This window comes from Rutidosis leptorrhynchoides, chromosome 10, assembly GCF_046630445.1.
Source record: "Rutidosis leptorrhynchoides isolate AG116_Rl617_1_P2 chromosome 10, CSIRO_AGI_Rlap_v1, whole genome shotgun sequence".
Taxonomy (NCBI): Eukaryota; Viridiplantae; Streptophyta; class Magnoliopsida; order Asterales; family Asteraceae; genus Rutidosis; species Rutidosis leptorrhynchoides.
This window is the reverse complement of record NC_092342.1, coordinates 325,077,076-325,101,179: the sequence shown is the minus strand read 5'-3', so window position 1 is coordinate 325,101,179 and position 24,104 is coordinate 325,077,076. Positions and strand designations below refer to the sequence as shown.

The window sequence follows — 24,104 nt, the reverse complement described above, 5'->3', positions numbered from 1 at the left end:
GACAATTCATATTTTCCACCAGGTATGTTAACGTAAACCTTTATGTTTTCAACAACTAAAATTGATCATCATCCATTTTTTATATTGTATTTATGTTGCTTTTCGTAATTCACACCCATTTATAAATATACGATTTGTAGACTATTTTAAAGATATTTTTTTTACCTGCTAGAGATATTTATATCTCAGTTTTTCATTTTTCAGCTTTATTTTTTGCAAGCACGAATTCATCATCACAAAGATGTTTGGCATGATGATCCTTAATTTTATTTATATTTTCCTTAGTGATTAAACTATAATATGTTCTTGCAGAATTTGAGATGGCGAAGCCAGTGATGTAGAAGTTGAATATTAGGATAAAGAAGTTGAAATTGAAATAGAAGGTTTCAAGATCACTCAAAACTCTACGGCAAACATATTTGTGAACTGAGCTCTTTTTTCCAATGCAGTGCAAAAAGTTTTCAAACACAAGTTTTCTCATGATTTGAATGTCCAAAGGAAGGGTGAAACGATTGACATTTTTTGTGATAAGCGCGATGAAGGTGATCCATTAACACGTTTTACATTTATAATCTATTTTTGCTCATCACTTATTTTTTCTCTTGGTCTGGTGTCAAGTATAACTAATATCTTCATTTGGGATCTTAGGAACTATGGAGGACTGGGACCTAGAGGCGTTAGAAAAAGTTGTCGAATCGAAAGGAAAAGATGACAACCAGAGTTATATCATTTCTTAACTTTTTTGTTCATATTTTTGTTTTTAATGTGCTTTGTGTGGTATATGCCTTTTTAATATGGTTGGTTCTGTTAGATACACTTTATTGTTCTGCATTCATATACCATCTATTAGTTACCACTACTGAAAATCAATTTTTCTTATTTTTCTGGCTATTTTATAAATTCAGCGTTTTAAAGTAAAGACAACTACTCCAATGACTACCGATCAACACAATGAAGAAGATGTGTTGATCGTGGGAATTGATGAATTATCAAAAATGTTTTTCTTTCTTTTGTTAAGTTTTTTTTTTTTATTTTGAGACTATGGGTTTGAATTGTACTTTTTTAATTTGGTTGTTATGACTATTCGATAAAATATTCGTGTTTTCTATTTTCTTCAACTTGATCAATTATGCTACGTTATCTATATTCTCATTATATAACATCCAAGTTTATGTTAAATAGCATTTATCATCCATAAAATATCACTCAACAATTTTTCCTATACAATCCCGTGAGATCACGGTCCCTTCACTAGTGTATATATATGTGTATGATCAACTTTATGAAGCTGCAAGTAAGTCATGACTCAGAAGTTGAAGTGTTAACAACGATAACATTATCTAATTCTGTCAAAAGTTAGGGATAAAAAGCTAAAAAAAAACTTGGCCATTTCATAAATAATTAGGTTAACGCTACTAAGGGATAAAAAGTAACAATCTTACAAAATTAAAGGATCGTTTCGATAATTCGTCTTTACAACACAAGTTTCTTATAATCCATCCCCGCCCCCATCACAAACCTTGTAATACAGATCGAAATAGAATTACACAAACTGAAATTAGGGTTTCAATGGCTTCAACTGCTGCGGTGCCGTTTTGGAGATCAGCTGGTATGACATACATAACATACTCCAATATATGCGCTAACCTTGTTAGGAACTGCCTCAAGGAGCCGTACAAATCTGAAGCAATCAGTCGTGAAAAGGTCCATTTCTCAGTTTCAAAATGGACCGATGGCAAACAAGAGAAACCTAGTAATTTTCTATCTCAAATTTAATTGATTTAATTATAATCTATGTGTTATATCTAGGGTTCGTTTCTGGTATGCGATCTATCTGATTTGTTTTTATCATTAAAATTAGTATTGAGTATTGATATTTATGTGTACGTATATGCATATGGATATGGATGTGTATGTATACGATTTTACGACTGATATTTGTTTGATATGAATTGTGTTGTTTTTATTAGTTATTGATTTGGTGTGTTAGATATGATTAAATGAGGCGAAATGATATTCACTATTCACTATTCATGCCACATATGCATTTTATATTATGCAAGTAAAATAATTTAGGGTTTGTTCTTGGTTGTTTACTTTTTCGTTGGTTATGCCAGTTTAGAAGCTATTGTCTATGTTTAATAAACTCAATATAGTGATGTTACTGCACCTGATTGCCAGTTTGCATTTAGGGGTGTTTGGGTAAGCATAAACTTATATTCGTTATTGAAATTTAAAAAACTGCTGGCTCACATTTAACAGCATATGAGCTTTTAAGCTTAAGTTTATCACAAGCTTAAAGGCTCACACACTTTTAAAACTTAAAAGTGAGTTTATTGGCTTTCCAAATTTGATAAATCCGGTAATATAGGAAAATAAGTTGATCCATTTTGCATATTATGTGATTGGCTAGATTTTTATTTGCAAATTTCATTTGTCGAATATGAAGCACGAGGATATTTGGCTCTCTTTTTCGACTTAGACCCATTTAGTTTAACTGTAGATCTATTTCTTATCAAATAAGTGGTTTGGCTAATCAGTAGAAACAATCTTGTTTGGAAAGAGGTGTGTCGACCCACTAACACTTGTAAATTTTTTAGTTTTATTGTCCCCGTAAATAATTAAAACTATATTTACGCTAATAATCTATATCTTTTACTCTTTTGATAAAATGATATATCTGGTTGTAGATTTTAAACTACATTTCGGGCAGTTAAATTTCTTGCTAAATAATTTGATTTTACACCTTTGGCTCATAGAGATTATTCTCAACCAAATTTAGTCAGTTATAACTTATAAGTGAATGGGTCAGATTTGCTATATCTATAGGTTGTAAACTCATTAATTAAATTAATGAACTTTTAGCAAAGCTTGTTGCTGTTAGCCAAACCAACGGAACAAAGATAATCACTCCCGACAGGTCATTTTGATTGTACACCACCACTTTTTTCCATACACCACTAAATTAGTGGCTTTTTACCATATTATCAATGATACTATAAATATGGTCAATATTATTGAAATTATAAAATGGCTGAAACTACTAGTTATTTTAGTGTATGTATAAAGTGGTAGTGTATGCCCTTTCGTTTATGCAGCATGTTCTGTTTAGGATCAAATTATCAAATATGCAGTGATTTTCTTTTTGTTAGGCTCAATTTGTATATATATGAAATATGATGGCATCACATGTAGATTAGACAAATGTAATTATTCTAGCTTTTGGAATTTGAGATCGAACCATTGACTATCATGTTGCTCATACCCTGTGAACATTGGTTGAGCGGAGTTGAAAAATGTGGTTAACCGTTTCCACATGTTGCTTTTCTGCCTTTGATGTTCTCTGGCATGACTAGTGATAGTTGAAATGTTGGTGTCGAAGAATATGTATTTGTTGACGAACTTAATAACAATTATATATTACAACAGTTGCTGACTTATTCCTCCTATTTTTGGTGCCTGAACAGCTATCCGATCTGATTCTCCTGACGCTTGAAGCTGAAAGATGTCGCATTTTGCATTTGTTACCGAAGTTTATCTTTAAATTTTTAAGCATTGTGCTTCTGAATTGGATCTCTAAAGTTGAAGGGCTTCCTTCTTGAACAATGTTGTCAATAATAAATCTTGTAGTGTTTTTCTTGAACCGGGTGTTTGAATGAATTTGTATACTGTGTTTACTAGTTTTCATACAATGACTATCAAGAAGTATCAAGATGTTTGGGTGTTTTTGATTGGCAATACTTATATACAGAGTTGTATCTAACAACTCCTTCACACCGAGCACTCTTCTCATCCGAGTCTATATATGTATGGTTTAAAGAATCTAATTGGCTCTGAGCACTTCGGTTATGATCCTAGTTAACTTTCTTAATAAATCACGAAGTCAATTCTGGAAACGCTTGTACCACAAAAACTCGAGCTTGCGTTGTCATAAATTTGTAAAGCTCTCCAAGGATCCAATTGTGCGAAACCAAAGGATGTATAACGAATCCATACATGATTTTCACATTAGTGTTTAGCATAGCATCCGATAAATAAGGATCAAGGCCTCTTCCGTATTCACCATGTTCATAGACAACACTACTTCTCTCCAACTAAAGGACTCGGTTACTTTTGTTACCGGTTTAAGCCGAGAGGAGGAGGTATTTAGCCGTTGCCATTTGTATAAAGTGAAGGACTAGTAGCATGTGAAATAAGAAAAAGACTTTGAACCACACATTTTGTATATGCAAAAATACTAGTAGCATGTATTCAATTATGTGGACTTGTGAGTATATGTAAAAATGTTAAATGTAAACTTTTTATCATCATAAATTAGACCACAATGATCTTTTGTGTTATTAACTTCTCCTGGGCATTAACCACCTTATAATTGGAAGTTTATTGAAGGAAATGTGGCGGTGAAACTCTTGATCGTTAGATGATCATACACATTCTCATATTCACGAACATTCGTGATGCATTAGGTGAAAACTATTGAGGTGACCAAGGGCGGAGCTTAAAGTAACCCAGAGAGAGTATCCGCCCCAGCTGGATTTAATGGATAAAAAAATTTTACACTAAAAAAAAAAATTACTAAAAAATAAGGTTTTTGTTAGTGTTTACGCTCACTAAAAATGAAAAGTTTATTAAATTTTCGCATCCGCCCCATCTGTCTTTGAGTTCAAGTTCCGCCACTGGAGGTTACTGAAACTTATATTTAAGAATCAATGACAAAAATTGTCTTATTGTTATAATTCAGTAGGCTTATAACTACCTTTAATGGTTATAAGAACAAAGAGAGAAAAAGAGAGAAGAAGGAGAGAAGAAATATTGATATTGATATTTCAAGAGAAATGGTGCACCTTAAATGGTTACCATACATGTCTATTTATAGTATAAAATATTACTATGCAAGAAATATAATAATAATAAAATTAACATCCAATCTAGATATTTTATAACACAATCTAGATATTTTATAACACTCCCCATTGGATGACAATTTTATTAGAGAATAACTATTACTGCCTCGTTAAAAACCTTGCTAAAGAAAACTCATTGGGATAAAACTTTAGCTAAGGGAAAAAGAGTGCAGCATAGAGTTGACTCCCCCTCAAATAGGCAACGCCTGAGTTGTTACATCTTCTGAACATGTCTCATGTCAATATTATGAACGTGTGTTCTGAAAATAGCAGTTGGCAGTGCTTTGGTATAAAGATCAGCAGAGTTGTTGATTGAACGTATCTCATTTTAATCTGGTTGTCTTTTACGAGATCTTGAGTATATGAGAAGAATCTGAGGTTTTCATCTGAAACTGTATCATCTAAATCTTTTATGTACAAGTTTAGCCCTTGTGATTTGTCTACAGTCTCCTTCATGGTTTGCTCAAACCCTTGTTTTAATTCCTATTCCTTTGTAGTCTTTTCTGAGCCTTACCAACATACCATTCTTTTCCATCAAACTTATGACCGTTAAGACCGTCTATGGCTTTGGCGCCTCGTCAGTATTTATATTTTGTTCAGTCACTTTTGATACTCTTCTTTCATTTGTATTATGCAAGCTGCATTATCTTCATATATAGTTGTTGGTGAAGATAGTTGTTAGTCTTTTATAGCGTTCTAGTCCACAAGAATCAATAATGATTTGTGTCAGTGATCTCAACCAAACACATTTTCGAGTAGTTTCATATAATGCAATCACTTCGTCATGATTTGATGATGATGTTGCAACAAGTGTTTGTTTTAAGAACGCCATGATTTTGTGGTATCTCCATTTAGGAATACATATCGAGTTTGAGATTTATCTTTATGAGGATTTGATGAATGACCTGCATATATATAATCAACCAAATCTTGTTTTGAAACGTTATAATAAAATAATTTTAAATCAGCAGTTTCTCAAGGGTATCAAAATATGTGTTTGATCCCGCTCCATTGTCATTTGAGCTGAATCTTGCCAACAAATTAACTGCAAGAGAAATGTCAGGTCTTGTACAATCTATAAGATACATAAGAACCTCAATTGCACTAAAATATGGAACTTCCGATCTGTTAAGATTTTCATGATCTTTCATTTCAAAATAATTCTTTAGAAGTTGAATGATTTCATAGATCTCTTTATTTGTTCATATGATGTTAAGAACATTGACATAAACAACTACGATCTCATATCCGAACATTGTTTTTATAAAACATACGTGCAAAATAAGTTTATATTTATACCTTTTTTTTTTATCAAGTAGTCATTTAATCGGTTATACCACATACGTCCCGTTTGTATAAACCCACTTAGAAATCTTTGTGATTTAATGGAATATATTCCCTTGGGTTTTACATTAGATGCTTATAATACCTTAACCCTTTAGGTATATTCATATATATCACTATTAAGTGATCCATACAGATAAGTAGTAACAACATTCATGAGATGCATTTAAATAACTACCAGGTTGATTAAGTATCTAATAAGTAATTGTATCCATAACAGGAGGATAATTTTTCCTCCTAATTCATTTCTGGTCTTTGTGGGAAATATTGAGTTACAAGTCTAGTTTTGCCTTGTAACTTCATTTGCACATTTCTTTTCGGATAAAAATTCATTTATATCCCATATGTTTCACATCTTTAAAAGTGATAACGATTGATCCGAAAACTTTTCTTTTATCGAGCGATTCTAATTTAGCTCGTCTTGCTCCTTTCCATTGAGCTCAATCATGTCCACTTTGTATATTCAATGACAGATTTTAGTTTCAGATCATCATCTTTATTCATGATGTCATTGTAAAATTATATGAAAATATCTCATAGAGATTTTAATTTCATTTTGGTTCCATAATATTGCATAATTTTATCGCAATTTTAGTATTTACATTTATCAATATCCTCTGCAGAAGGAATATTGATTTGTGGTTCTTCTTGAACACTTTCTTTTACCTCATTATCAGCTGATTTTCTTTTTCGAGGATTTTTATCTTCGGAACCAATTGATCTTCCACGTTTGATGCGTGGCAAAGACTCAACAGTGACATTATTGCCAGCTTTTGGAATTTCAGTTCGAGCTGGAGCATTTATAGCTGGTATATATGATTTGGTCACTTTTTTTTATATCTGTAAATGCATAAAGTAATTAATTTGCAAGTTCTTGCATATGCATTATTTTTGAACTTTCGTTTCACATTCTTTTGTGCGAGTTCAATATACCTTAATTGATGTTCACATCATGAAGCATCATTTTATTTTTTATTTTTATTTCTCCCCCTAATCTAGGGAACAATGTTTTATTAAAATGACAATCAGCAAAACGTGCTGTAAAAACATCACCCATCATGGGTTCAATATATCTTATGATTGAAGATGTTTTATATCCAAAATATATTATCATCTTTCTTTGAAGAACCATTTTATTGTTTTGTGGTGATACAATTGAAACATACACTGCACAACCAATGTTCTAAGGTGGAAAATATTTGGCTCTTGGCCAAAATCAAGTATTAAATGAAAATATTTATGACTTCCACATGGTATAATGCGAATTAATGTCGCAGCATGTAAATTTACATGTCCACATATAAATATTGAGAGATTTGTACTCATTATCAATTGTCTAGTTATTAGCTGCAAGCGTTTATCTATTGATTCAGCTAAACCAATTTTGTGTATGCACATGAGCAACTGGATGTTCAACAACAATCCCTGTAGATATATAATGATCATTAAATGCTTGAGATGTTAACTCACCAGCATTATCAAGTCTCATCCTTTTAATGGTGTAATCAGAATAATGTGTTCTCAATTTAATAATTTGTGCAAGAAACTTTGCAAATGCCATATTACGGCTTGATAACATACAAATATGAGACCATCCGCTAGATGCGTCTACTAGAACCATGAAATATCAAAATGGTTCACATGATGGATGAATTGGTTCATATATCTTACCTTGAATTCTTTCAAGAAATATTTGTGATTCTTTTTCACAATATACTTTTCATTAATCACCATATGTGCTTTCCATTAATCACCATATGTTTTTTTTTTTTTTTTTTATAAATCACCATATGTGGTTTTTTTTTTTATCATATATCCTTTTCACCATATACGCTTTTAATCATATGCGCTGTGTTTTTCACCATATGCGCTTTTAATCATATGCGATTTTCATCATATGCGTTGTGCTTTTCATCATATTCGCTTTTTATCATATGCGCTTATCATATGCGATGCGCTTTTTATCATATGCGCTTTTTTATGTGAATAGTAAATTAATTAATTTCGTTTTACTATTCATATGAATTAATTTAGATTTACTATTTTGTTAATTGAGTAATATATATACATCATATACTTGTGACTCCGAAAGCTCAAATGAATTTGACCATATAGTTATATGTTGTACCTTGCACATTAATTTTCAGTAGAAGCTTTAGATGCATATTATTTTCAGTAGAAGCTTTAGATGCACTTTTTTTTTAATCACCAAATACCACAAACACTTTGTTTGCGTTTGTTCATAGTCATCAATGAAAACCATTTTCTTTAATTTTATTTTATACAATTAAATTAACGCATCATTATTCTTTTCAAAAACAATAATCTATTGTTATTGTTCACTTGTGCCATGTTTAACAACAAAAGTCAACAACCTCTGTCTTGTTTATTGTGGCAACCAAAAACAACCTTTGCTTTTGTTACCGAGAATCCAAGACCAAAAAACAATTAATTTTTAATTAATCTTTTATCAAAACCATAAATGATTTTATTGATCTACGTTGATATGGCCATAAAGAATTGACGGCTGACCTACTTTTGTAAGTGTATTTCGGCTATTATCCCGAAAACGCACAACGACCTTTTTTTTTTTTATGAACTATTTGTTTCATATCTAGCTTAGGCAATTATTGTGAACATTTGGTCCCTATAAGAGCATTTATTTTTTAGACTTTTAGTTGATTTGTACTTGTCACAATTAGGGATAGCACCCGCGGGTCGTGGATGCGGATCCATTGGATCCATCACCCGTACCCGCGGATTTTTTTTAAGAGACATCCAATTGAACCCTTGTTCGTTGAAACAATTTGACTATATTTTTACTCCCCATTATTAAACGGGCCATTTTGATACACACTCTTAAAAAAATAATTTATTTTTTAAGTTTTATTATTCAACCTCCTTTTTTCAACGGTCACGTTTTTAACAAAACATTTGACAAGTTTGGAAAAAAGTTTTTTATTGATTATCATCAAAAGTTTTCTATTGTCACTCTACTGGATGGAATTATGGCATACAACCAAAATTGCAACCCAACACTACATAAGAACAAAAAGGTTGTTTTTAATTAACATATGTATATGTGTTAAACTCGGAATAATAATAACTTATTTTAGAAAATTAACATAAGACATGTTGAAACATTTTTGTCACATTTAGCTCATCAAGTCTAATACTTATCATTGATAGATTTTATCACGTCTAGGAGATGTTTACTTTTTTCTTGTATTAAGTCCTACTTTCATTTACCTTTGTTTGAAAAAAAGTTTTTTTTTTACTTTGCTTTCCCCCTTTCTGTAAAACTCATCTAAACACTTTCTTTGTTTTTTTTTTTTTTTAAAAAAACTTCCTTTTTTTTACGTTACCCGTAAATTATAAATATATAAAAAAAACTTTTTGTTTAAATTTTTTTTCTAGTTTTTAAAAGGCCACTTGACCAATTTTTTAATTCTTTCACAACACCTGATATCGTGATCATGACCTTTCACCAAAGCAAGAGATATTCTTGATAAACTAAACACGGACTCGTGTTTGAAATTGTCGGCCACAAAAAAATTCATTTGATAAAAGTATATATTTTTTTTTAGTTATAGAAGGAGACCACTTTATTTTCAATACTTCATTTTTGACAAAAAACTATTCCATTTTACCATCCCCTTTTTTTTCTTACTTTAACTTTTAAGATATACTTTTAATAAAAATACAAACTACTTTTTCTTATTTTAACTTTTAAGATTTACTTTTAATAAAAATACAAACTACTTTTTGTATTTTAACTTTTAAGATTTACTTTTAATAAAAGTACAAACTACTTTTTCTTATTTTAACTTTTAAGATTTACTTTTAATAAAAATACAAACTATTTTTTTATTTTAACTTTTAAAATTATAAATTTAAGAATAAACATTAGTATGCATGAAATAAATGATGATTAATTGCATAAGTAATCATAAATGTTAGATAACATATAAAGACCCCGTCGTATTCGTATTGATCGGAATTAATCTCGACCCATGGTACCGTGTTGTCAAATGACGTGTTGCGTACATAAAGTACCGTGTTGTCAAATGACGTGTTGCGTACAATCATGAGGTCTTATTAACATAAATATAAATGTTAGTGAAGTTAATAAGAGTTAGATTACAGAAAATATAATTCAGGTGGTATAACCGACCATATATAACTTAAATAACATAAATATAAATGTTAGTGAAGTTAGTAAAAGTTAGATTACAGAAATATAATTCAGGTGGTATAACCGACCATATATAACTTAAATAACATAAATATAAATGTTAGTGAAGTTAGTAAAAGTTAGATTACAGAAATATAATTCAGGTGGTATAACCGACCATATATAACTTAAATAACATAAATATAAATGTTAGTAGTCCAAAATTTGATGTATTCGAGTCTGAAAATTATTAATAATTTCATACCTTGATTAGTGATTCGTGATCGTTTGAGATATCTTTTAATTACACTAAGCTTTTCGTGCTGATAACGTGTTATAATTCAGTAGGCTTATAACTACCTTTAATGGTTATAAGAACAAAGAGAGAAAAAGAGAGAAGAAGGAGAGAAGAAATATTGATATTGATATTTCAAGAGAAATGGTGCACCTTAAATGGTTACCATACATGTCTATTTATAGTATAAAATATTACTATGCAAGAAATATAATAATAATAAAATTAACATCCAATCTAGATATTTTATAACACAATCTAGATATTTTATAACACTTATATGTTAGTGAAAAAGTAACAACAACAATTTATACTTGTGTATTATAATACAATTAGACACAGCGGCAAAACTTGAACTCGGATACAGGTGGGGCGAGTGTAAATTTTTTTTTAATTCTTTCATAGTCAGCAGGGATGAACAATAAAAAAAAAAAAACCTTATTTTTTAGTAATTTTTTTTTTGTGTAAAAATTTTTGTTCCGTAAAATTTAGGGTGGGCGGACACCACCTTTGAGATACCTTAAGTACCGCCACTGATTAGACATGACTTGGAATGCAACATAATCATTATCCTTTATAGGAGATGAAAGGTTAAAAGAATTTAAATAGTTGAAAGATAAAAAGTTTAGGACAAATCAAAAGTTAAAAACTGAAAAGGAGCTTTTAACATGTACATAGATATAATGGAGTATGTTACGCGGTTTTTGTTGTTGTTTTAATGCTCTCGGATAATAAGTTCATGTTACTATTAGAAACAAAAGACTTGGAACGACATATATTTATCTTTATATTTAAAAAAGTTATTAGTAATCAAAAGTTTACATTTATAGGATAAAGCACCATAAATCAATCACGATTCAAAGTTTCAACTAATATAATTTAGTAAGTTTACATTTGTAAAAAATATATAGTGTGATAAAAATCATGATGAAACTCAATTTTTAAATAGTATAAATATAAATTTTTACAATAAATTATTATAGGATAAATTGTCACAATTCAATCAAGATTCAACTAATATGATTAATTATTTTTATGTTTGTACACTAATTTTAGTGTGATAAACCATATATCAAATCATGAAACTTAACTTTCAAATAGTATAATATCATAATATATAATGATACTATAAATAAATTATTATAGGATAAATCGTCATAGTTCAATAAAGATTTAAATAATATGGTTAATTATTTTTACATCTGTAAAAATAACTTATTATCAAAAATTTAGTTTTCCTTCATGATTATCATAGCTCGGTCATCAATACTAAATAATGTGATTAAGTACTTTTACTTTTTTACAAACATTTATTACTGTATGATTAAAGGAATTTAAAATCGTTGGAAGATAAAAATACGGGAAATTATTTGGTGCTTAAGGTTATTAAATATTATATATATATATATATATATATATATATATATATATATATATATATATATATATTATAAAATATAAATTAATTGTGGATTTATATTATTAGAAAATTAACTTTTATCATTTAGGTTAAGTGTTTAAATTGTTATAAGATAACAATAATTATTTGGGTTAATATTCATATTTATGACTCTTGGAGTCAATCATTATATATAAAAGATAGAAGATAGATATAGATAACCGTCGTCACTAGATTATTATTATTATTATTATTATTATTATTATTATTATTATTATTATTATTATTATTATTATTATTATTATTATTATTTTCTATAATAACAATTAATATTAAAATTATGATATCTTCATCAATAAATAAAAGATCCACAATGCCATTACAAATATTCAATCATTAAGGCTCGTAAAAAGTAACATGTTAAAACAAAACTATAACTAAAACAAACTAATTGTAACCGAACAAAAATGAAAATGTAACACATAAACCAAACAAACATAACTAACTGATTGAAATATTACAACAAAAGTTCGACGGAGTACAACACAAGAAACTAACAACTAATCACACAACAAACAACATGTAAAACGGGCAAATAAGCCAAATTAGCCAACTTTAGAGGCGCACTTCCGGTTCCTTTTCATCCGGTTGCGACGTCGTCCCAACAACCTTATCAATACGAACACCCTTTCTAATTCGAGACAAAAAGTTATAACACCTTGGCCGACTTATCGCTAGTAAGGGTACGCGACGATGGGGGAATCAAACCCCGATTCGCCATAATCTTGGAAAAAGTCATTATGATTTGTAACCGAAGTACCCGCCACTTGCTTGCCTCGCGCCATGAGGTCATCCTTGGAAACCTTATCCTTTTGTTTGCCTTTTTTAGATCGATTATGCTTAGAACCACAATCAACAGTAAGCACTTCATCTTTGGCTCCAAGAGGTGGATTAACAAATCAAGTTACCATTTTCAATCAAAGAACAAACGGGAGTAGGTAAGTCGTCAGAAAGTGAAGCATAGACCGAATTCGAATTAGACCTTTTCACATCATCATCCCCGATCGACCCGAAGCATGATCCACACCCGAATCATCCACAGCTCCTAAACTCCCAAATTGTAGATCTATATCAACCGCGCCATCTTTCCCGAATTCTTCCAACTATTCATTCTTATTCTTGTTCTCGGTATGAACGTTGTTATCTCAATTTTCTTCAACCCCGCGAATACCATTCACATTCAAGGCCTCGGTTGCTAACCCAACATGACGATCGTAATAAGGATGATCCAAAAGAACGATACGATTTGAAATAACCAAGAGGTCGGCGTGAAACTCATTCAACTTGAGATCTGACGTAACACTTAGCTTATTAACACAAACGTTACACACTGAGAAAACATCGTCTTCGAGATCAACCTCAATCGAGTCGTGCAGACGTTTCAGGTTCACATTTAGACACAACAACAACAAAACCCAATACCAGATAAGTGGTGTATGGGGGAGGTTAGATGTAGACAATCATTCCCCTATCCGAGAATAAAGACAAGTCATTTCTCCACCCAGAGTGAAAAACACTCTTAAAAGTAGAGAAAATCATCTCTTTCTCTATTCGACGGGTAGGGAGATTGTTTCCGAGTGAACCTCTGGTCAATAAGAAAAAAATAAAAGATTTTTTTTTAAGAGAAAAAAAATAGATTCTCGGTAGCAACATTGACTAAGTTAATGGATTAATAAGACCACCCCCATGGTTAGTTACCCGCCCATTACCCGCTCATTATCCGTAACTAACCATAGGCACCACTTAGTTACCCGCGTTAGTTACCCGCTTTCACCATAGATTTAACGGAAGAGTTATAGGAATTGCGGGTCTCAGTGCTTTTTATTGTTGGACTTGATGTTTTATTGCTTGTACGTTGTATATTAAGAGGAGTATTGTTTTAGCCATGATAGAGAGTGTTTAGTTATGAGTTAGTTATAGGATATTGGTGTTGATGTGGCGCTGATATGGAAAGTTGAGAGGATGAATAGTTTAGTTACGATAGGGGTGGCCTAAGTAAGCTTTATGTACAACTATTAACCACATCTCAAAAGGATTTTCGGTAGCAAATTGCAATATAATATGGGGAATGAAATAAAATATTGACCAGAAAAAGGATTTTATTCACTTGAGTTACAAGCTCGCTCTGTATTAGGGTTTATAGTCTGCTACTGCGTTCAACAAACAACCAGATCCCTACTCTCAATCACAACAGCAGCAACCATGGCGACTAAAGTACAGAGGATCATGACACAACCTATCGTATGTATTTACAATTTACAATCCCTTCCCCAATTACAAGACTCCTAATTTTTTCAATCGTTAATTTTACTAACCCTAATTTTGTTACTTTCTTTTCAGAATCTCATCTTTAGGTTTCTGCAGAGTGTAAGTATTATATAATAAGTGTCATATCATATACTAATATATATTTCGATCTTATTGGATAATTTTGTTAATTTTTGCTGCTTTCCTTACGATACAGAAAGCTCGTATTCAGATTTGGCTATTTGAACAGAAGGATTTGAGAATTGAAGGACGTATTATTGTAAGTTCTGTTCTAATTATTACTTATTTATTAAATGCAACTTCATATGATATTCGTGATTAGGTTTTAGGGTTTTGGGCTTAAAAAGGAGAGATTGTATATAGCTAATGGAAGTTTGAAACCTTTGTTTTTACTTAAATTTTGCTTTAATATTACTAACTAGGTTGTGCTAAAACTTTGGGTAAGTTTTGTGAAACATTGATGTCATCATGAATTTGATCAAAAATGTAGAAGCCGTATGTTGATTTAATTCGAAGAACTCATACAATTGTTGCATTCATTTGTTAAGATTGATTACCGAAATGGATGAATTGCCAAAAGCAAATGGTAAACTACGAAAATTTAAATTTTGGGACGAAGTAGGATAAAAACCGATAAGAATTACTATAATTATGTTTAAACTTACCAATGAAGACATCAGTTATGGAACTGTGTCTAATAATTAATGATTTAAATCAACGGAGATTTTAAGCTTGTAACAGGCATCCATTGATTATGCGATGTCTTAAACTATTGACAAGTGTCTTCTTAATATCCTCTTCTAATAGTTTGGATAGATGCTATGAATAGAATAATATGGATGTTAAGTTAGTTAGTCTATTATACACTGCATATTTTTAGTGTTCATGTTTATTCTGTTATCAAGGAATTGTGTTTTCTAAAAAAAAAAAAAAAAAAAACAAGAGATGTGATGAGAGGATGTGAGTGATAACTTAATGTGTTCTTTTATTTTGTAAACCAAGATATGAGGAAAGTACTTTTTATTTTTTGTTTAATTTGGGGGTTTGATGAGTATTTCACGTTGTGATGGGGTTTAAGGAAACGTGTTTTCTAACAAAACAAGAGATGTGATTGATAACGTAGTGTGTTATATTATTTTATTGAACAACCGATATGACGAAAGTAATGTCTGTTATTTGTATAAATAATGTAGGGGTTTGATGAGTACATGAATTTGGTTCTCGATGAGGCTGAAGAAGTCAGCATCAAGAAGAAAACCAGAAAGCCTCTAGGTTTTTTATATTTTCTATCATTAATGTTACTTTTAGACTAATCGCTTATGCAAATATTTCTGGTTGTTTTTATAACTTGTAAGTTTTGGATATTTGTAGGCAGGATTTTGCTAAAAGGCGACAACATTACCCTCATGATGAATTCGTACGTGCCTTGTCCACCCCCCCCCCCCCCCCCCCCCCCCCCCCCCGCGAACACACACCTTTACTAGTTTTGGATATTCGTTCTGCTGCTCATGATTAACATCCATCTGTGTCTCTTTGTGCTCAGGGGAAAGTAAGGAGAGGAGCATTTGCACAAGGATATTTGCTGAAAAGAAGAATTGAAGTGAATGTTACGCATTGTTATGAAGAATGTTTATTAAGGACTTTAAGTGAGAATAGATCCAGCTTATGGTTGATGTTTTAAATTTGTTACATTTTGTAAGCACCAAACTGTAGGAAGTTTGTCAACAAGTATGCTTTTACTTTGAGTGTAATCTTAATGGAAATTTGCATTTTGTATGGGAGCTATTATTTTGCATAAATTCCTTTATTAGCCAAGCATATCTTATTGTTTTAGCAAGATATTCAATTCTCGATGAAAGTATCATTGCCATCCATTTATTGGTTTTATAAAATGGAACCTATTTTTTTTGTCAATACCACTATTGAAGGCATTGTGACTGGCTTCATTTGGATTAAAGTTTTTAAGTTTCCTTTCTCAGTGATGTCCATTTGTAAATCTTGATTCTACGTTGCAAATCTGCATCTGTATCGAGTTGCTTTTCTGCTTGCTGGTGAATCAGCAAACAGAAATGCAAACTCTGTTTTGCTTACAACGAAAATTGGCATCACCTGGGCTGACAGGGGAAACCTGCCTTTGCTTCTATCCTCCAATTAAATCACACCTGGCAAACGTACCCAAGGTATGGGAAATGAGTTATAATATGGGTAAGAGATTGTATTGCAGGTTAAATTGGGTGATAACTTAGTAGAGGGTGGGTCTGAGTAACTGAACTGAAATCAGCAGGTCAGCCTGACCCTGACCTGTTTGACCTATACTCGAGATGACCCATTATCAATCCCCGCCCATTTTTCCATCTCTAGCACAAACGATCTGTTGAATTTTAAACGACAGCAAATCTTAGATACTCAGCTACCACAATTACTTGATACCAGGAAGCCAACTTTATTCAGGTCATATTCATATAGAAACTACATTCGCTTCCTCAAACACGAATGCTGAGGTCTAATAATGACTTATGTTCATCTTAGAGTTTCTAATATAATTTTCAAACGAGACATGAAGCAGCACGTGTAAGATATAAGCTGCAGCTCAATCAAAGTGGGTAATCTATTCATACATATTGCTCTGTATTTACCCAGGCAGGACTGAGTGGGCATTAACAATGAACCTCAAAAACAGAAAGCTGTTCGTTTCAAATACATGACACATAAAACTTTGAACTAATGTCATTTACAACAACATACAACCTTTGCATATAAAACTTGAATTATTAAGCTATCACCAAATTCCACAACGTATCATAGACACAAGCACTAATGAATGAATGAATATACACTCGTGCTGTAATATTAAAAGCAGGACGAAAATCAAGAAATAAAGTGTCTGCCTTGGGCAAGGCGCAATCTTTCCCTCAATATCTTCACACCCATGTGCCTGCACATTTACAAACCAACAATGGTCAAATTAGTCAACAGGTCCAGTCATACTCAGACTCAACCAAACAAGACATGAATAATTGAATCTAACACAAACTTACCTTCCAAGCATTAAAACTGTAGCCTGTGGATTAGTCCCAGGTGAAAACGAAAACGTGGACCCATCAATCACTCGAAGTGAACCAACACCAATCACCTTCAAATTCGAATCCACCACTCTCCCCACTAAGCATCCACCATGATAATGCCATAACGTGTTCACTGTCGCCCTACAAAACTCACCCATCTCCTCATCACTAGACTGATTTTCCGGCAAAACGGACCCCACAAACCTAAACTCTGCACCAGACCACCCCCAAAACCTAAAAATACTCATCGCCCGGCTTCTTAACAACTCCCCAATTTTCCTTGTTCCATTTACACACCTCTGCAAATCCACCTGGTTACTAAAGTAGTTAAAACGAACTGCTGGGTTCACTGTAATATCTGTAGATGCTAACCCTAATGACCCAGCAGATACTGGACCGATAACCTTTTCCATAATGCCAGCAACACTAAAGTACAAAGAAGACGATGATCGGCTCATTAAACTAGAATGTACATGGTTAGAATAAGGCACAACATCAGATGATGCTTCAAGATAAGCACCAGAATTAGTAATCCCCACCACCTGTATCAGAGAATTCTGCAGTAACATTGGTGAGACAAATGATATTCCATTTCTTGGATTATCATACAAAAACTGACCAACAAATGGCGAATGATGCACAACCGGTATCCCCCAAGAAGAAAGGTACGTTCGTGGCCCGATTCCACTTAACAAAAGCAAATGTGGGCTGCCAATTGCACCAGCTGATACAATGACCTCTCCATATTCCCTTAGCCTCGCACTGTGATAATATCCTGCATCATCACAAAAAACAACCCCAATAGCATTTTTCTTAGATCCGAAAGGATCTGAAGTACTGAATAAGATCCTCTCAACAGTAGCGTAAACAGCAACTTTAATATTGTTAGGGTTGGCAAGATTCAAAAGATCAGCTGCACTGTGTCGATAACCAGAGCTATTAAACGTAGAACCCCCAATTTTAGTACCAAGAGTGTGTCTAACCGTAAATCCATTAAACGGACCTACACCTGATTCCAACAATCCATCACGAAGAGCCGATTGCAGCGGCTGTAACTCCGGTTCAAATACGATAGCACTCTCAATCCACTTGTAAGACCGTTCGACAACAAGATGATCCCAATTGATTCCAGACCGGTTATAAAACTCTTCATCTGCACGACTATAGAATCCGGCATTGATCGCGCTACTGCCGCCAAGAATCCGGCCACGAGCATTCGGAACACCTTCTTCGGAAGTAAACGATTGCGCCGGCGAGTAGAAAGAATCAGCTTTCCGTAGAGTGGCAATGAATCCTTCTTGTCTCATGACGTTAGGGTTTGTATATGGAACACCGCCTCTTTCAAGAAGTAATACGCGGTGGTTGACGGATAATGTGGCGGCTAACGGACAACCGCTGGTACCACCGCCGACGATTATGTAATCGTAATATTCCTCCGGCGGAAATTCCGTCGCATTAGCGACGAACGACATGTAAATCGGACCTAGTGATATAATAATTGAAACTGTGATTAATTGATTGCAGAAATAATTAGGATTAGAATAATTTGTTAGAAATTAGGGCGAAATACTTACTCTGAGATAGTGCAGACGACATTAAAGATACGAACACGATGAATGCGATGATGATTAGCGCCATATTAGGGTTTTCGATTCAGAGAGAAGTGAATCAGATTGTGTAAACTGAAAAGGATAGTTGATAGTTGTAATATTAGGGGTTTAAGATTTTGGTGGGAAATTCAGTTGGAGTGTTACCATCTCAATCTGATTCATCTATTGCAAATATGTGTATACAATTTTTTAAAATATACGATAATTGGACTACAGATTAATAGAAATTATTATTATTATTATTTTCACTTAAATACTTATTAAATAATTGAGTAAAATTAATACTCCGTAATACATATTTTTTTATTATACGAGAAAATCCTCCTATGAACAAATACATTGATTTCCCCATAAAAAATAAAACCTTGGATAATCAAGTACTCATAGAAGATTTATATAGAACACCAATAAATATAACTATATGATCTCATATTATTTAGAATATACGTTTTTTTTTTTTTTTTCCAGATTTAGCCACTAAAATATTCTTCAAACTTAATTAATTTTGACAAAAAAAATAAAAAAATAAAAAAATTAAAACTCCTTTGAGTTTTGAATGAATCCACCCCTCTTCTCACAACCAAAATTTGTTTTATTTAATGAAAGGTAGTATAATAATCTACAGGCAAACAATGGCTAAAAATTATATTTTGTTTATGGTTCCGAATATCTATTCTTATCTTTGGGAGTAGAAAAGATAGTCTACTTTGAGATGAGTGGTGGTTATAGCATGTTGATGTTGTGTTTACTCTGTCATTATATTGAAGCTTAATTAGTTTAGGGCTATTGTTGGAACTTGAATTTAATCTTCCTCGAATTCATCTCGCCTATCAACTTTCTTTGTAGTTAATAAAGTGTACATATTATATATATATATATATATATATATATATATATATATATATATCTTTTTTTAGTAATCAATGAAAAATAAGTATCATTATTGTGTGATTTGTGTGAAATTAATGGAGTTTTATTGAAAAATAAGTATTCATCATATATAATGTGAAGTTTCATGCATTGGATGTGTGGGTGAATATGATACCAAATACACCAAACACAAATGAGAGAAAAATCGAGAGAGAAGATATTGGTCTTGTATTATGAACTATGACACCAAATACTCTCGTCCGTGAATATTCGAGACAAACATGATAAGAGAATCTTATATTATGAACTATGAAAGTTTCAGTTTTTTTATTGATTTCCCGACCGATAATATAAACAAATGATCCCCCGCTTTCGCCATAGGTATTCGGTTATGTTGTGAATCCTATATTTTTCTTACAACTGTATATAGAGAAATAAAAAACTTGAACTTACAAAATTTTTATACATTATTGTGTGCATGATCACGTAAAAAATTGTAAACTTGTGATTGTTAATAAGATGAGAATTGAGTGATTATATTACGAGTTATATTCAACAACAAGGTGCATCCTTATCCTTAGAAATTTATATCATATTTTGAACCCTCTATTTTCACCAGTCATAAAATTAGTTTATATTTGAAATACGAATTCTTCCACAAGTAAGAAAACCAAATTTTCAAGAGTCTATCCTTTTTTCGTTTGGAAAAACTCAAAACATGATTCGTATTTAAAAAAAAAATTAATCTCTCACATTTCTATGCATAAATTGTTTTAATTTATACTATGAAATTAACTTAATATTGAATTATTTAAAATATTCAACTATTTATTTAACGAACACACATCATACACAATTTTTCCACGAATATACAAACAATCACATGGACTTAGAACCCAAATCATCTTGATTGAAGAGGTTAACTCGATACATTTAGACAATGACTTGGAATACTTAACACTTTTACAAAGTGAAAAGTAATAGTACTGATAATATAAGAATAATAACAATAATAATAATTGTTTGCTAGTGTGTTATGATTTCATCATCCAAGACCTTTAGTATGAAGTATGAACATAGTTTGGATTAAGTTTAGGGTTACATGAGCAAAGCACAAATTGACTTTCGCTTGAATTAGTCAATCCCTTGTTTATTGACGGACTCCAACTCGGTAGGTACTTAAGTCAACACCGTATCGTTTATAATTATGATGATTTATTTAATGTTAAAATTTAATTACGGAGTATAATTTATTTTATGTCAAACGTTAAATAATCTATGAACTCGAAATCACCTAAAATATTTATATTTTCATTGAATATGCATTTTATTCAATATAATAGTTGCCTTTATATGTATGTATTACTTAAAATTCAGATATTTAAAATAATAATGATGAAGTTATTATATATATTTTTTTGAATAAAAGTACGGGATCACACATGGAGGACTTAACCACTCACGCGTTCATTTCCCACAACTGCATAACTCGCCTCAAACTGCTGCCCCGGAGAAAACTCGACTCAATCTGAAGGCATGAGCGGTAAGAATTACTAAATAATCATTTTAACTTGAACATAGCCCAAAAACTTAATGGGACGGCTATGGAATTACTAAATAATCATTTTAACTTCAATTAACAAATGATTGATAAAATATCAAACATGAGCCCGTAAACAGTTATTTTTATCTATTAACCGATGGCAATGACAGAACAACATACTTATATATTACTGGGCAAACATATTCATAGTAAAAACTTAAATTGTAGTTTAAACATATATAAGCATAATTAATTAATTAATTAATTAATTAATTAATTTAAGTATATGTTTATAAAAAAGTAATAAACAATAAATAATCCGTATACGATTTAGTCTTTTATATTTAATATTATTAAATAACTAACTTAGTTATTTAATTAATTTAGTTATAATTTTATTATTAACTACTATGTACGGAGTATATACTTTTAGTTATAATTAGTTACAACTTTGTTATAATTATAGTTATAATTATAATTATAATATAATATAATTATGATTTTATTAAACTTAGATATAATTTTACGGAGTATATATGTATCATATGTTATGTTTCTTGCCCACCATGTATAATACCCATAGTCCAACAAACGTAAATATAATAATAATATACAAAGTTGTATATATTGTAAGCGATTCATAATAGATAAATTAAATATTGTGTATTATAAGAAAATTAATACAGTATTAATATTGTGTAACGATGCATAAATTCCAAAAATATAAGGAAACTGTCATTGTATGGATATAGATTCTATACATATACGGAGTACTATTTTACAAGAATAGTGATAATTCTATATATTTTTAATAATTAATAAATATATGGATAGGTTTTAATTGATTTGGAATCTCCTTAAATATAATGTATAGGATAATTACTATAAATTATAAGTTGATCACAAGTCGCCACATAAGCAAATTTAACCAGAATTAATAACAGACTGACACGTAGGATTATTGGCACGCACTTTATAATAATGTATAGATAGATTACAAGTTTTTTTTTTTTTTTTTTTTTTATTATCTATAAAAGATAGTTTCTATATATGTTAAGAGTTGAAACAAGCTTAATTGAGCACGTGTTCGGGCTTCATCGAGCTAGAGTTTGATCGAGGTCGACTTTAAGCTAATATACGATTATGAATCTTAGATATTTTAAATAAACATCGAGTTCGAACCTATAATAGTTATCCGAGTTTGATATCGAAAAAAATGAAAATTTTAAGCTAACTCGAGTCGGGTTCAAACCAGCAAACCAGTGGCGGAACTAGAAATTCAATTCACTGGAGGTGAAATTTTTGCCAAAACGTTCAGATTACAAAATTTGCTTTCTCAAAATATGACGGAGTAGTGCACTTGTCAATACATGACAACAACTTTATATTGTCAATTCATTATCCGTGTAACTTGCTAATATCTACCTTCACTAACTTGTGTGGCATGCATTGTTTGTTTGTAACCACCTTTACTAATTTGGTAACAACTGCCTTGCTAATCTTTTTTTTTTTTGAAAGGCAAGTTAATATTATTAATTATGAAAAATACACGAGATGAAACTAGTCAGGAGCTAGAAACAAAAATCACGAGACTACATCCAACGACTACACCCAACTAAAAAACCCACACAATTAAGGACTCGGAAAAAAAATAAAGAACACAATATCGCGAGGACAAAAATGACGCACAACACGACAAGACGAGCATCTAAGAATCCGAATCCGAGGACGCACAGGAAGAACAGCATGAGCAGCAATCATCTTCATCCTCGTCCTCTATCCAATTTTTCATCACATTATCTATGAAAAATCGTTCCTGCCATCGAAAATTTTCCCGACGTTTACAACGCTTCATATTACTCCTTCCCCACATATGTTTAAAGAAATGACCTTTAAACAGGGGATGGACATTTTTTCTCTTACCCCGAAAACGAGCTACAGCAGTAGACGAATGACGCGCGATAACCTCGTTTGAGTCGACACAAAATCTCCCATTTAAACTAGAGTCACCCGAAACATTATCAATCACATCTTGAGGAGGGTCCAACCCGTTTGAATTAGCACAGCCCACCGTAGCCTCATTAATCGGAGCTGGCCCATTAAGACTTTGATCAGGCTCAATGCCAATTTGATTTTGAACTTGCATTGGGGCAGCTGAAACAGAATCCTTGGTACATTCAAACTCACGCGTGCCCTTGAGACCTGCACCATTGTTGGAAGACTCAACATCTTCCTCTTTCTCTATCCTCGAAAACCGCACATCATTATCCACCGGAGAAACAGATTCCTCCATCGAATCAAGATTCTCATCGGCCAACAGTGAATCAACCGACGAAGATTCCGGTGACGGTACAGAATCCGCAAACCCATCGGATGGAATTGGAAAAAATTCCCCCTCTTCGATATTATCATCCACCCCTACAGACCCATCTCCATCGTCATCTTGTTTGGAGCCAACATCTTTGCATAGATCACAGCTCGAAGCCTCCTCATTATCCATCATACTCGCATCCTTTTCCGGCACCGATTGGGACTCAATATTATCCCCCACACCCGACACATTTGGTTCACC

General features: G+C 31.9%; 3 protein-coding genes across 3 annotated transcripts; 2 read left to right on the top strand and 1 right to left on the bottom strand.

The window, feature by feature from the left end:
• The first annotated feature begins 1,503 nt into the window (after window positions 1-1,503).
• LOC139873034 (ATP synthase subunit epsilon, mitochondrial-like) lies at window positions 1,504-3,740 on the top strand. Its single transcript, XM_071860968.1, has 2 exons — window positions 1,504-1,753; window positions 3,468-3,740. The coding sequence occupies exons 1-2, from the start codon at window positions 1,570-1,572 to the stop codon at window positions 3,494-3,496; spliced, it is 213 nt and encodes a 70-aa protein (XP_071717069.1). The 5' UTR covers window positions 1,504-1,569; the 3' UTR covers window positions 3,497-3,740.
• Window positions 3,741-14,293: 10,553 nt separating this feature from the next.
• Window positions 14,294-16,262, top strand: LOC139872864 (uncharacterized). The gene is made up of 6 exons (XM_071860795.1): window positions 14,294-14,417; window positions 14,517-14,543; window positions 14,641-14,703; window positions 15,638-15,716; window positions 15,816-15,861; window positions 15,988-16,262. Exons 1-6 carry the CDS (start codon window positions 14,379-14,381, stop codon window positions 15,995-15,997), a joined length of 264 nt encoding a protein of 87 aa, XP_071716896.1. The 5' UTR covers window positions 14,294-14,378; the 3' UTR covers window positions 15,998-16,262.
• Window positions 16,263-17,242: 980 nt separating this feature from the next.
• LOC139873479 ((R)-mandelonitrile lyase-like) lies at window positions 17,243-19,125 on the bottom strand. Its single transcript, XM_071861410.1, has 3 exons — window positions 19,084-19,125; window positions 17,483-18,992; window positions 17,243-17,379 (listed from the first exon to the last, which is right to left on the bottom strand). The coding sequence occupies exons 1-3, from the start codon at window positions 19,103-19,105 to the stop codon at window positions 17,313-17,315; spliced, it is 1,599 nt and encodes a 532-aa protein (XP_071717511.1). The 5' UTR covers window positions 19,106-19,125; the 3' UTR covers window positions 17,243-17,312.
• Window positions 19,126-24,104: the final 4,979 nt, after the last annotated feature.